Raw genomic sequence first — 14,960 nt, forward strand, 5'->3', positions numbered from 1 at the left:
TGCCCTGGTCCGGGAAGACCCCACATGCCGCGGAGTGGCTAGGCCCGTGAGCCATGGCTGCTGAGCCTCCGCGTCCGGAGCCTGTGCTCCGCAACGGGAGAGGCCACAACAGTGAGAGGCCCACGTACCGCAAAAAAAAAAAAAATAATGATAATAGAAGATATTCCAAAGACATGAGAACATGGAAAGATTAAGGCAATGGCTAGAAAAAGATTTTTTAGGCAAGTACTTAACCACAAGAAGGCTGATACAAGGTAAAAAGAATTACTATAAAGCAATACCACTTACAATAACACCAAAAAAAAAAAAACAGGTAGGTATAAATCTAATAAAACATGTATAGAATCTATATTAGGAAAATTATAAAACTCTGATGAAAGAAATCAAAGATCTAAATAAATGGACAAGCACTCCATGTTCATGGATAGGAAAATTCAATACTGTTAAGACATCAGTTCTTCCCAATTTCATCTATACATTCAATGTAATCCCAATCAAAATACAGCAAATTATTTTGCAGACATCAATAAACACATTGTAAAGTTTATATAGAAAGGCAAAAAGCCCAGATAAACCAGTACTACATTGAGGGAGAAGATCAAAGTCCACTACTAAACTTGAAGAATTTCTATACGGCTGCAGTAATCAATACAGTTTGGTATCAGCAAAAGAAAAAGACAAATAGATCAACAGAACAGAATAGAGAGCCCAGAGATAGATCCACACTAACACAGTCAACTGATCTTTGACAAAAGAGCAAAGGCAATTCAATGGAGAAAGGATAGCCTTTTCAACAAATATGGTGGAACAACTAAACATTCACAGGCAAAATAATGAATCTAGACATCGACTTACACCCTTCACAAGAAATAACTCAATGAATCATAGATATAAATGTAAAACACAAAACTACAGAACTTCTAGGAAATAACATAGGAGAAAATCACAGTACCCTTGGGTTTGGTGGTGACATTTTTGATACAACACCAAAAGCACAAGTCATGAAAGAAAAAATTGATAACTTGGACTTCATTAAAATTAAAAACTTCCACTCTGTGATAGACACTGTTAAGACAATGAAAAGACAAGTCACAAAACATGCAAAAGCATAATGGTTTGCTATTTTGACAACTTAAAAATTAAAAACTCCTGCTCATCAAAAGATGCCAAAAAAGGAAGGGGAGGGGGTGGCAAAAGACAAGTCAAAAACTGGGAAAGATATTTGCAACAAACAAAACTGACAAAATATTAGTGTCCAAAATATATAAAGAAACCTACAAATTAATAAGAAAAAAACAAACCAACCAAAAGAAAAATGGGCAGTAGACGTGAATAGGAACATTGTAGAAGAGGAAATGTATGTGGTCCATAAACATGGCAACAGGCCCAACCTCATCTGTAATCTGAAAAATGCAAATTAAAACCACAAGGAGATACCATTTACACCCATCAGATGGGCAAACAAGACTACTGTTGGTGAGGTGAGGAGTGACAGAGACTCTCATCCACTGCCCACGTGAACAGTTTGGCACACCCAGGAAGACTGAAGATATGGGTATCCCATGCCTGGCAATCCTGGAGACACTTCTGCAAATGTGCACAACGGCACAGTTTCTAATAGTTAAAAACAGGATATAACCCAAGTATCCATCAAATATAAAATGAATAATGTATTTTAATGGAACACTAACTAACATAGCAAACAACAATCAAAACTAAACTTGAGGACACGGGGAGGGGGAAGAGTAAGCTAGGACGAAGTGAGAGAGTGGCATGGACATATATACACTACCAAATGTAAAATAGATAGCTAGTGGGAAGCAGCCACATAGCACAGAGAGATCAGCTCGGTGCTTTGTGACCATCTGGAGGGGTGGGATAGGGAGGGTGGGAGGGAGACGCAAGAGGGAAGAGATATGGGGATATATGTATATATATAGCTGATTCACTTTGTTATACAGCAGCAACTATCACAACAATGTAAAGCAATTATACTCCAATAAAGATGTTAAAAAAAACTAAACATATATTATTTATTGACATATCTATGGGGGATAGACATAAAGAAAATCAAGGGAATAATTAACATAAAATTCAAGATGCACAACCTGAAGACAGAGTATACGAAAAGGGAGGCAGATGAGACTCAGGGGATACTCAGGGGTTTCTATAGGACATACAGGTAATCATCATCTTTGGCTATGGGGTGGGTAACAGATGTTGTTTATGATTACATAAACTATACAAATATATTTCATATACTCTTTTGTATACATATATACTTTACAATAAAAGTTTTTCATTGAATAAAAGCAAAGAAATAATTATTAGGAACATAAAACTGTGTAATCTTACCAGGATACGAATGATTCTGTTTATTTGAAGAAATTTCTGAAAGAGTATCCAGGGAATCTGTTACTCTGTGAATAAAACAAGTAATGCAAACCTCATTAGAAGTAGCTGGTCTTCAGATTTAAGACTGGTGCTTAACTGAGGATTTCACACCAATGGTTCTTTCCTATTTCACTCGTTCGACAAGCATTTACTAAGCATCTATCATGAGCCAGGGATGAACTTCAATCTAGCACCACAGACAGGCAATATGAGCATAGTAAGTACAGAGAAAGTCAACTTCAGGTGACTTCATTTCAAATAGGGGCCTGACTTTGCTTCTTTGGAGCTTTATTTTCAAAGATGAAACTAAAAAATGTGAAAATTTTATTTTATGTGAAATTTAACAAATGTTAGGTTATAACTGTAAAAACACCACATTTTTACATTGAAAAAACATCAGCTGAGTTTGTGTATATATGTGATTTTTCTGATAAAACTGGCTAATACGATTCAACATGTTTTATTTTGTACTTGACTCTAAGCACAATCATAAAGGTCACGTTCACTATAGGTCTATTTCTTTGATACTCAAATCATTCTTTATTTTTAAAAAACCAATCCTATAACAGTCTCATTTTCTTCCAGTTGTTTACTGACCTAAATCTGCAGTCTTTATTCTATCAATCACTTGCATCAGCACACTTTGTTACCATAAAGAAATCCTGCAACTCTTACAATATTTGCAATTTCATCTTGCAATTCACATGCATCATTTTCACAAGATACATAACATACAGCAATCAATGAGAGACTAATGAATGCAAAGAATATGACTTGATGAAGAGGACAGATACTTGAATTAAGCTGTGATGGAGAGTTGAGAACTTAATTCTAAAAGTGATCAGTTCATTAGTAATAAGTATGTAATGGTATGAACTGAGAATAAGAAAATTAATGCTATGCTGATAAAAACCACTTGAGTAAAAAATAGACAGAGAGAGAGAGAGAGAAAGATTAGATCCAGTCAGTGTCTTAGAATTTCTCTAAAGTAATATTGGTTGATATATAAGTTAATAGAAGAAAAAGCATTAACTAGATGATACTTGGGTGACAGTAGAAAACCATTCAAGCAGAGGAAAGTACCATGTGCATTCTGGGACAGGAGGCACATTTTTTAATGGAACTATTAAAATAAAAAAATTGTAAAAGGCCAGCTACAATCTGGGGAGGAGCGCAATGCAAGGTGAGGTTGTGATTGGTCACTATGTGATTGACTGTTCTCTCAGGAGTCCCCAGTTTAAAATTCTTCCTTCTTGAAGATCAGCGTTATCTTTAAAGAGCTCCAAAGCTGGTTTAAATTAGAAACTCCTCAAAATCAGGCACCATGTCTGTTTTATTTACTTATAGAACGCCTAGCACAGCACAAAGTGCTAAAAGACACTTAATAGTATTTGATGATGATGAATGAGACAATCAGATGATAGGAAGACAGCTGGATAGAGAGAGCAGTTCATTTAGAGAGAGAGCCCTGCTTCTTCTAAGATGAGGGGGCTGCTTTTAAATGAATCACCTTAAAGAAGACCAAATAGATGGCAAAAAAAAAAGTAAAAAATGTGTGTTCCATAAACAAAGCAAGAAAAAGAAGGGAGAGAGAAAGAGGCTTCACAATATAGCAGAGAAGAAAGCCGTTACAGCATAAGAAACACTGAACAAAATTTGATCAATATTTACTGTGCACACAACATGCCAGAATGTGTTCCTCGGGTAATCAAACATGAGACGGAGAACCCCAGTCCTCATGACTAGGAGACAAATAAAACTTAGGAGAGACTGTAGCAATGATCAAAATTCAAAATGTGAAATACAGTTTCTACTGAACTCTTATCACTTTTGCACCACCATAAAGTCAAAAAATGGGTTAATGAAGCAATGTGTTAATGGAGATTTGTTCAAAGTAATATGAGAACCCAGAAGACGGACGGGTGACTCAGTATGGATTTTATTCCCAAATCAATCATTTATAAGGTATAGGTCCTAAAGAAAGTCACTGGGCCTCTTTTAACCATTACAGGGTAATGGTTAAGAGTACACATTCTGATACTACACTACCTGAGCTCAAATCTCCACTTGGGAGCTGTGTACAACTGCACAACTCACTTAACCTCTCTGTGCCTTACTTTCCCCACCTGTGAAATAGGGATAACTGCAGTACCCAACACACAGGGTTGCTGCAGAGCAGTAAACAATACATACAGAGTACTTAAAACAGTGCCAGCACGTGTAAGTGCCACTAGCTACTACCTCTTTTTCTTCATTATAAAATGACTACCAAGAAAAACCCCAGCAAACTGCCTAAAAGCAAGGGCTTAGGAAAAAAACAACAGCAAAATAACAAACCTGGGCTGAGTCCAGCTCCACCATTAACTACTGTGCGAGATCAAAATATCCCACCCAAAACATGCCACTCTGGTGCAAAGATTATTTTGAGCTGAAGACATGTGAGAATCAACAAATGCAGGAAGAGGCTTTCTCTGAACTCCCCTTATCTGCCTAAAACAGATCTTCCCAAAAAAAGAACTGAATTGTCATAAATCCCCTTCCCGGGAGTTTCATCAAGCAGAGAAGACTGCCTCTCATCACAGGAGAGAACATGAGGAGTTAACACCACACCCCAGACAGACACTGTCACAGACTATCGTGTCCCCATCCATTTTCCTAAGGGCCCACTAATCTTTCCTAACATCATCTGCTCCCCCACAAGTGGCCGTTCTCCCCCTCCCTTTCCCCTATTGAGATGGTCTATAAACTGTTCACTCTCACCACTACTTTGGGCATTCACTGCTTTCTGTGATGCCCCCATGCATGTAAAATTAACATTTAATAAGTGTGCATGATTTTTCTCCTGTTCATCTATCTGTTGTCAGTTTAATTCATAGACAGGACAAGTTTTTCGTCCCCTACAGTAGCTATAGGACTTTAGCAAAGCTACTGTATCTCTTGTAACTTTTCTTCACCTGCAAAAATAGGAATAATCATATGACCTTATACCTCACTGGGCCTGGGGGAGATTTATGAAGTAACATGGTACAGAGCCCACCACTTACTAAATGCTCAATAACTATTTGTACAGATCCTCCTCAACTTACAATGGGGCTACGTCCCGATAAACCCATCTTAAGTTGAAAATGCATTTAATACACCTAATCTACTGAACATCATCACTTAGCCTCGCCTACCTTAAATGTGCTCAGAACACTTTCATGCGTCTACAGTTGGGCAAAGTCATCTAACACAAAGCCTATTTTACAATAAAGTGTTGAATGTCTCATATAATTTATTGAATGCTGTACTTCAAGTGAAAAACAGAATGCTTGTATTGGTACAGAAGGGTCGTAAATGTATTGGTTGTTCACCTTGCGACCACGTGGCTGACTGGGAGCTGCTGCTGCCCTGCGCAGCCATCTCGAGGGAATATTGTACTGCACATCGCTAGCTCAGGGAATGATCAAAATTCAAAATGTGAAATACAGTTTCTACTGAATTCTTATCACTTTTGCCCCACCATAAAGTCAAAAAATCGTAAGCTGAACCATTGTAAGTCAGGGACCAACTGTAGTTATTCTTTTCCAGCTCACCTGACCAAATACTTATTAGGATCAAATGAAACAACATTTAATTGAAGGTACTTTGTAAACTGAAAAGCATTATACGTTAAATGTTATAAAATCATAAATAATAAGAAAAGAATTATACTAAGTACATCATAGAAGAAGGAAAAGAATACAAAAATTACATGTAATTATTCAATAAGAAAAACAAAGTGAGAAAGAAAATGGATATAAAACCTGTTAAATCTGCCAGGAGGCAGTCACACAGTCTAGCTGGAAGGGAACAAGATGGGACTCCGAGGTTGAGATCATAGATCTATTCTCATGAATGTGACTATACCACACATGTTATTTCCTATTTAAAGATGAGTATCCCATTTCCCATCCACTGAAAAGCATACCCAGCCAACTTCTTTCAGCACATTAAGTCATTTCACACAATAGTACCTGGAATTTCATGAGGACTCACTTCTGCTCAACTTTTTTTTAAAAACACAGAGTGAGCTGGTACAAAAGCGTACTATCTTAAGAAGAAACACCGGGGAGGTATATTATATATAAATCCCTGAAGCTTCACTTCCCCCAAAGATCTACTGCTTATCTATTTTTGAAAACTAAGGAAATCAGAGGAAAAAGCCATTTTGGTTCCATTAGGTTTGTAGGAGAATGAATGGGGTGCCTGCTGGCAGGAAATTTAATGTAGTTAGGATGTGACTGAGGCAATCAGAGAGCATTTTTACTTTTGTTTGCATGACAGATTAAGCTTGCTGCTCTCACTGTTCAGAGCGGCAAACACCACTCCTACTAGCCTACACATACTCACAGGGTTTGCAAATGAGGAATAAAGGAGGTTTTTAAAACTGCAAATCCTCAGCAAAGCAAATTTAGCTTTCCATGAGCCTTCCCTCTGAAGAAGGTGGTTGGTTAACCCCTTGAAAGAAGACATGGGCTACAGTCAGGGCATGTCTTTAATATAAAATTAGGGACTCTAACTATAACCCACTGCACATTACAAAAAGTTCTTGTGAATAGTGTAAATTTCATTGTTTCTCACCTTTGTACCCTGGATGGGGGAGCAAATATTCCATATCTTGGGGAACAACTAAAATACTGCACACCTCCAACTGAACCATCATTCTTGCCATGGGGTTTATCAAGCTCTATCCCGTACCAATATCCTAGAACAAGAACATGGGATTTTAAAAGCATCTGCACTTTATCCAAAATTGTTATGCTATTATACAAACCCGAAGTCTAGATGGTTTAACATTTTCACAAATGACCAAAATCCTCATGACCATTAAGCTTTCACATGATAAAATTATAAAACAAAATTTGAAAAATTTTCAACTAGAAAAACATTTTACAAGCATAATTGCAGAGTTGTACATTAGGGGAGAAAGATAAAATGTACACACACAAATTTGGCAAGGATTAGCTATTATACCAGTAGTGTATGACCAAAATATATCTAAAAGCTACAATAAGAAACTGTCCTTAACTCGGTAGCATGGTCTGTTTAACTTGAGAGCAGTGTAGCATGATACCGAGATGTATAAATCATAAAATGAATATGCAATCTTTTCATTTTACTCTTCCAGTATTAGAATACCACAAACAGTTCTGAAATAATTAAAGGGGGACAAAAATAATATGGAAAATATGACTAGACTTCATGGTGACTCTTCTTTTTCTTTCACTTTTTCCCTACCCAGGAAGGAAAAAAATATCATTTTTAACCTAAATGAAAAGATTTAGGTTGAGTTAATAGGAATAATTTTCTAAAAGGCTTTTAAGTATTTAAAAGGGCCCACTCTGAGGAGAGTAATAGGATTTCCTTTTCTAGAGAGCATAAAATTAAAATAGTGAGGTTGCTTTTAGTGTGGCAAATATTAGATAAATGGACATATACTCCTAGAGTAATGGCTCTGGATGAGGGTACCTCCAGTTCAGTTAAAAGTACCTGACAGTCCACTCATTTTTGTATTTAAAAGTAGAATACAATAGTAATTGTATGTGGTCTCTTAGAATCAGTAACAAATAAAAAAATAAGGATACAGATATTGAGAAACTTATGACAAATGACAAAATACAAAAATATTGTTCCCTTCAGATTAATAGTTCAAAGAGTCAATTGTATAACCTCTAAAATGACAATCTAGAAGTTCTTAATTTTTTTCCTCTTACGTTCAAAAAGATGATACCTGAGTCCATTCCCGATATTGGAGTTTGAGTTGAAAAGACTAACGTAATGCGTGTAATTGTCTTTTATACCTAAACAGTCCTACCCTGCCCAGGTACAGAGTAAGGTATACAAACCCACTGCTCAGCCATACTAATGCTCAGTCATCGCATTTCTGAATGCCGCTAACCGGGTTACTCTGGTTGCCATCGTTATTTCTGAGTGCCACGGTTATAATTTTCCAAGTTTTACTTCCTTCTGCCTTTGATGCTTTCCTATATAATTTTTGCATTTTCCCATTTTAATACACCATATCACTGCTACATGTTTACCATGTAACTCCTGAAAGTGTGTAGCACACAGCAGGAAGGCATTATGGCAAGTGTTAACAATAGTGACTGCCTACTGTCTGGATACTTTCTTTCCGAGGTGGCACTGCTAAACATGCTGAAGGGGCTAAACATGCCCTCTGTCAGGTCTAGATCTTATCATCTATAAAAAGCCTAGATATTACCACTGTCCTATAGAACTGACTGATCTAAATTTTGATGCCACAAGGAATACACGCTACTTCTTTCTGAAAGAGCAGAAGGACCTTAATGAAAAATTTCAAACTTTTATATTTGCTTATTACTTCTCAAATTTCTAAATGCTCTACACTAGGAGTTTAAAAATTAAAATTCAACCTACAACAACTGCTTCCAAACAAAACAAACCGTTCGAGCCTTGTTTAATAAAACCAGAGAAAGGAAGCTCAGAAGACATAGTGATTGTGGAAAAATAACCTACCTTTGGGATTCCTAGGTTTTTATTTGAGAACCATATTAAGAACATTCTAACTAATCTCAATTACTAGCTGGTGCCCTAAGAGAGACATGAATTATAAAACATATAGCCCATCTCCAATCCATTAGTAGTTGGACTGCAATTAAAAATGGTACTAATGAAACAAGAATGTGTTGGGAGACAATTCTCCATGTTTCTACAGGCCTTATGGACAGAGGCACTGACCGTCTTTTCATGGATGTTTGTAGAGAAGATGGCCTTGGGGGATGGAGACAGAGTCTCCCCCGGCACAAAAGACAGGAATGCTTATCATCTAGTACAAAGGTTCAGATTCCTTAAGCTCGGGGCTCCTCTCCTATAGCATAAACCACTGGGTGTACAGGTGTCACCTGGCCCTCCCTATCTCACCCCCTGGGAACTGGGGCTCAGGAAACAGAAGAGAATGCTGCCACTTTGGCTACCACTATTGCAGAGAGCACTGAGGTCCTCTATCGCTGACCCAGCAGCCTACCATCTTCTGCCAGCATCTATGAAACCATGGCAATCCAACTTGTTAACTTGCAAACAGGGTAAAATCTCAGATCCTTCAGAGTTCTTGACAGAAGGCTACAAACTTTTTTTAAAACATCAGTGTTCTAGGTAACCATTTCCTAAAATGCTGCAATGCCACCATGTGTCAAAACAGCATATTGCTATTTAAAAATACAAATATGGTTTTATTCAACCGGCTTCTGTTTGAAATTACAATCAGAAATTACTGAAAATATAAAAGAAAGATAATCTTTACTTTTGGAAACACAATGTTAAGTCTAGACTGGAGTGAGTATATAAATACACAAACATGCATTTTTAAGATCCCACAGTGCGCAAACGTTTTTCATTTGCCTTTGAACGGCTTTGTTTGCTTTTCTCTCCAAGCCACTCTGTTAAAAGCTGTATCAGTAAACGCACTATCCACTCATTTTCAAGATTATGCTTAGCACAAATCTAATCCGAAAATGTTTTCTCTGTTATTTAGCACACTTGGCAATCAGTGAGAGTAAAACTGGAGAGTAACAACTAACTTTAACTGTAGACAATTTAAAACACAAATGGCAAGAAAAATTCATTAGTAACAATCAACCTGAGTAAAAACAGTCTGCATCTGAATCAATGTTTTCCATTTTCTGTGCCACAGCCACCACCCACAAGAACTATGAATCAAGAATTCTCTATAAGTTTTATTTACATGTAAAATTTTGAATCTTTTGTTATCTAAAGAATTCCAGTTGAGCAAAGACTATACAGATGAGTTACCTGGAGCGAAGTTTGTTGTCCCAAAGAACTTAACGGTACCAATTCTCTGGCCTACCACCAACACCCTGTCTCCAAGGCAGAGTTCTCCTTCGCAGCGTGCATTACTTGCTACAGATGTTGCTGAGGAATTCAAACCTGTTTTGGGGTTGGTTGGGGAAGGGGATGGGGCAGGAAAAGAGAAAAAACAAAGGGAAACTCAAAAAGCACATAAGCCAAAAAACTACTATTTATTCTAACCAGTCTAGTTAGTTGGAGATGTCAACATATGCTGCCTTTCCTTATACACAGCATCTAAGCTGTGTTTCTCACATGTGAAGTGACGCTACTCAAAAGAAATTTGAAGGGTTTCCTGAGACAATCATTGCCACAGGAGCTTACACTTGACTCCTGGTGAAGTACCAGCTTTATCTGACTTCCTGGTGGCACGCTCTACTAGAACAGAGGTCAGCACACCTGTTCTGACTAAAGGGCTTCATAGTAAATATTTTAGGCTTTACAAGCCATACTACTCTGCACAACTACTCAACTCTGCGGTCATAGCACAAAAGCAGACAGACAAAGTGGGCACAACATGTTCCAATACAACTTTATTTACAAAAATAGGTGGTAGGCGGGATTTGCCCCATGGGCTATAGTCCACCCATCCCTATTCTAGTAAAATGCTAGAATCAGAGTAGTTCAGTGGGACTCAGTGTAAATGATACATACATAAATGTAATTTAAAAGTGAAATTGCTGTAAGATTCCAATAACCCCAAATTGATTTCCTTATTAGAAACAAAAGCACTCCCTGCCCAGACCTCGATTCAAACCTAAAGCCTGCAACTCCCGCTACTGAGCATCAGAAGTCCTGGAGAAACACTGTCTTGAAAGCTGTTCAATTGTAACAGAGAAGAGGTGGGCCCCTGAGGCTTCTCCCATCAGTCCATGAACAGATTTGAGTGGCTGTCATCTGAGAAGGCCTAGGGAACCCTGCATGAGGGTGCGGGATAGAGGGTAAGTCAGACTGTTAACAGGGAGAAACTAAACACATGGTAACAAATGAGGAACACAAACTCAGGGAGAAGGAAGGTCTGGATCAAGTGTACATTAAAAAGTCCTTGGCCCTCAAAATAACTAACATTTCCCAAGCACTTCATGGTTTACAAAGCGCTTTTCATGAGAATTATAATCATAGGTAAGAAACAAACTCAGGAATTAATGAAGACATGGTGTTCATAGGAGTCAGTGGCACACCTGACTTAAAACCCTGACCCTGTGACCAGAAACTCTCACGTCTGTCCCCACGCTGCCTGCAGACAAGGGACCAAGGACAGAGTTCAACGTGGACTACAGTGGGGCTGAGCTCACAGACGTCCTCCCCAACCTCTCCCATCCCCCAATCTCTTCTCTCTGCTCCTCTTTCTCCTTAATCCTCTGTCCTTAGCTTCCCCTAAATGTCCACCCTCTGCGGTCCACATCTACCCCAAATGCAAACGGACAGAGAAAGCGGAATATCCGCTCACTCTAGCAATACTTTCTTAAGAAAACATCTCTGGGGTTCGGAACTTTCTCTCACACACCTCCCTCCCCTTTTAAAAGGACCTCCTTCTCACTCTAATTGATAACTCTCTTCATCTCTACTATTATTTAGGTCCACAAACCCCTCAAATTTATAAAAAGAAAAAAAGGTTAAGTATGTAGGCACACTAGAACTATACCCTTATATAAAGGGTAAAAAAGATAATTCCATACCCACACATAAATTTTAAAATCAAGTCAATGTCAAAAGCCCAAATTCCAAATGAAGAGGGCCTTAAAATGTAAATAAAATGAGGACAAACGGGATCGCTACATCACTGCATCTTTTCACCTCTGTTCCTCACAGCATTAAAGAGAAACTGGTTTCAAGGGAAGAGGAACCTATTCAGAAAATAAATATTCAAGCAAAGTTTCCAGGTTCTCCACTTTTAGGGCCTCAACTTTTAACTTTATTACATCAGTGTTACTACTGAGTGTTTGGGGTTTTTTCCCCCATATAATAAAGTATCTTAAAGAGAAAAAGAAATCCTGTCATGAACATTTTCTACAATAAAATATTGGTTCAAGTATTAAAAGTATTAGAAAAAGAATCTAGTAATTACTATGAGGCTCATTAAAAATAAGTTATGGGCTTCCCTGGTGGCGCAGTGGTTAAGAGTCCGTCTGCCAATGCAGGGGACACGGGTTCGAGCCCCGGTCGGGGAGGATCCCACAAGTCGCAGAGCAGCTAAGCCCGTGTGCCACAGCTACTAAGCCTGTGAGCCACAACTACTGAGCCCGTGCACCACAACTACTGAAGTCCCCGCGCCTAGAGCCCATGCTCTGCAACAAGAAGCCACCGCAATGAGAAGCCCGCACACCACAATGAAGAGCAGCCCCCGCTCGCCCCAACTAGAGAAAGCCCGTGCGCAGCAACGAAGACGCAACACAGCCAAAAATAAATAAATAAAACAATTTTTAAAAAATAAATAAATAAATAAAAAATAAGTTTTGCCAAAGTGGCTTCATTTTCTTTCTATGCAGGTAAATAACTGAACTGCAGTAAATTCAATATATATGTTGATTTCAACAAGAAAACGTGTTTTATATATCCTTACACATAACTGAAGAAATGTGGACTGAATGGGATCATGCAGGCTTCACAGCAAGTTAAAAAGGTAATCACTGTCAACCTCTCCTACACAGTTTTAAACAATGACTTGGCTAAAAATAGAGAAAGCATGCTTTTTAAATAAGAAGATAACACAAAAGTGTGTGAAAAAGCTATACACAAGATGTAAAAAACAAAATTCAGAGGGATAAAAATTCAAACATTAAATTAAATGAAAATAAATGTAAAGTCCTATGTCAAGCCACAAAACGAAGAGACTTGGCATAAGGCTCTGTTTGAGCCAATGACATAGTGTGGTCACCAAAACTGCGTGAGTAGCCTCAGACTGGACTTGTACCGAGAGGCAGTGGTTCAGCTCTCTACCAGCAGGCTGGGAAGGGTCTGGGGACCCTACAGCATGAAGAAGAGCTGAAGGTACTTGAGACAGAGGCGGACTCTGGTAGCAGCGAAGCATCAGATAGACCTGCGGGTGAAGCCCAGGTGTGCACTTAGAAACTGCCACTGTGCACCGATGCCTAACCTCCCTAAGCCTCGGTTTCCTCATTCATAAATTGAAGATGATCATAATAGTACCTACTCCATAGGTTTATTTTGAGAATTAAATGAAATAAGGTATGTAAAATTCCTTTAATAGTACCTGAAATAGTAAATAACATGTATTGACATGTTAGTTATTATTATTAGGTTTAGATTAGAAAAGAGATAAGTAAAGAAAGAGAACAGACCGTATAGTTTCCAAGTATCTGAAGATCTATCATAAAGTTCTAATACGAACCTTACAGGGGCTAGAGTCCATAGATACATGAGGAAGAGAAGAAGTCAATCCAGACAAGGAAAAATGGTAGGAGCATGAGGGAAAGGCACAGAGATCCAGAGTGTGCTGACGAAGGGGAGGGAGGTGGGGGGCTGGGGGGAGACAGGGAAGGAACAAGTAGTTCAACCTGACTGAAGTCAAGGGTTCCTTCTACACATTTAAAAAGAGCAAATCTACTTACAAACAAACCAAGATAAAAAACACCAAGAAAGCCTGGTTGAAAAAGCCATAGATACCGGCACTGGCTCTAGATGAGACAGAAGGGCTTTTGCTCATTGTCTTCTTGTTATTGCCACTTGCATTCAGTGTCTTGGAGTGACTCTGCTTGTGCTCCAAAGAAGATGTAGAGGAGGAGCTGCTGACGGATGCAAGCAGGGTAACTAAAACGGTACAGGAAAAGAACACATCAGAGGGTGGGAAATAAGAAGTCAACCAATGAGATGCTTTTCCAGGTAAATCCTTCTGAAACTCTCCACTTAGCTTCCTCAGTTGTGGATTAACTAATGTTGAATTAAACGCCTGATTTCATCAAAATAGACTGTAGTTCATACATACAAGATTTTACAGCCCAAGCAGTTTTAAGGATGCAAAGGACCCACACTATATGACGGCAATCTCATACAGGGGAGCGCTGTCACGTCACTAATTAGACCAACTACCTATCCTAACCACCACTGTCTCTCACTTCTCACTTAAGATGAGTTAGTAGAATCACATCTTATTTATATAAAAAACACACTACTGTGTTTTTAAGGTAACAAAAGCTTAATATTAAAATGTTCTGAGTTAACCTGAAGGCAAGCAGGAATACTTTTGAATTTTCTATTTGTGCTCTATTCACCCAATGATTTGACAGCTAAAGGCAACTTTAAATGCTGTTATCAAGACATCTACACTATGGAATTTCCTTTTATTCTCTTAATCTAGTCCAGTAATTCTCTAATTTAAGTGTACATAAGAATCACAATACAGGATTTTATACAAAAAAAATATGTGTGTGTGTGTATATACATATACATATATATACATACACTTTATTATCAGCTGCTTAGGGGATTTTTAAGGATAAATTTTTACTGTAATGATTCTTCCCTTACAAACTTTAAACTTTAGCCTCATATAAGCTACATCACTATATTATTTTAAAGTTCAATCAGTAAATTAAATTTTGAAAATAGAAGTTATAAATTATATTACCATCTTTCTCTGGTCCAGTTTTCAATTCTTCACCAGGAGGCAATGAAAGTGTTGATTCTGAAGCACTATCTTTTTTTGATGTCATTAATCCTAGAACACAAACAAAACACTT

The 14,960-nt window shown here is 38.0% G+C and overlaps 1 protein-coding gene across 5 annotated transcripts in view; it reads right to left on the reverse strand.

Moving 5' to 3' along the window:
- The window catches only part of CLIP4 (CAP-Gly domain containing linker protein family member 4), a 73,973-nt gene that overhangs the window by 13,261 nt on the left and 45,752 nt on the right, over positions 1–14,960 (reverse strand). For all 5 annotated transcript variants that reach the window (XM_049696322.1, XM_033425211.2, XM_004268176.3 and 2 more), the window contains exons 10-14: positions 14,849–14,938; positions 13,888–14,031; positions 10,207–10,341; positions 6,997–7,120; positions 2,356–2,420 (exon numbers count right to left, since the gene is read on the reverse strand). In XM_049696322.1, the coding sequence (XP_049552279.1) occupies positions 2,356–2,420; positions 6,997–7,120; positions 10,207–10,341; positions 13,888–14,031; positions 14,849–14,938 (558 nt within the window). The remainder of the gene's footprint in view (positions 1–2,355; positions 2,421–6,996; positions 7,121–10,206; positions 10,342–13,887; positions 14,032–14,848; positions 14,939–14,960) is intronic.

The sequence above is a fragment of the Orcinus orca genome, chromosome 13, assembly GCF_937001465.1.
Source record: "Orcinus orca chromosome 13, mOrcOrc1.1, whole genome shotgun sequence".
Classification (NCBI taxonomy): Eukaryota; Metazoa; Chordata; class Mammalia; order Artiodactyla; family Delphinidae; genus Orcinus; species Orcinus orca.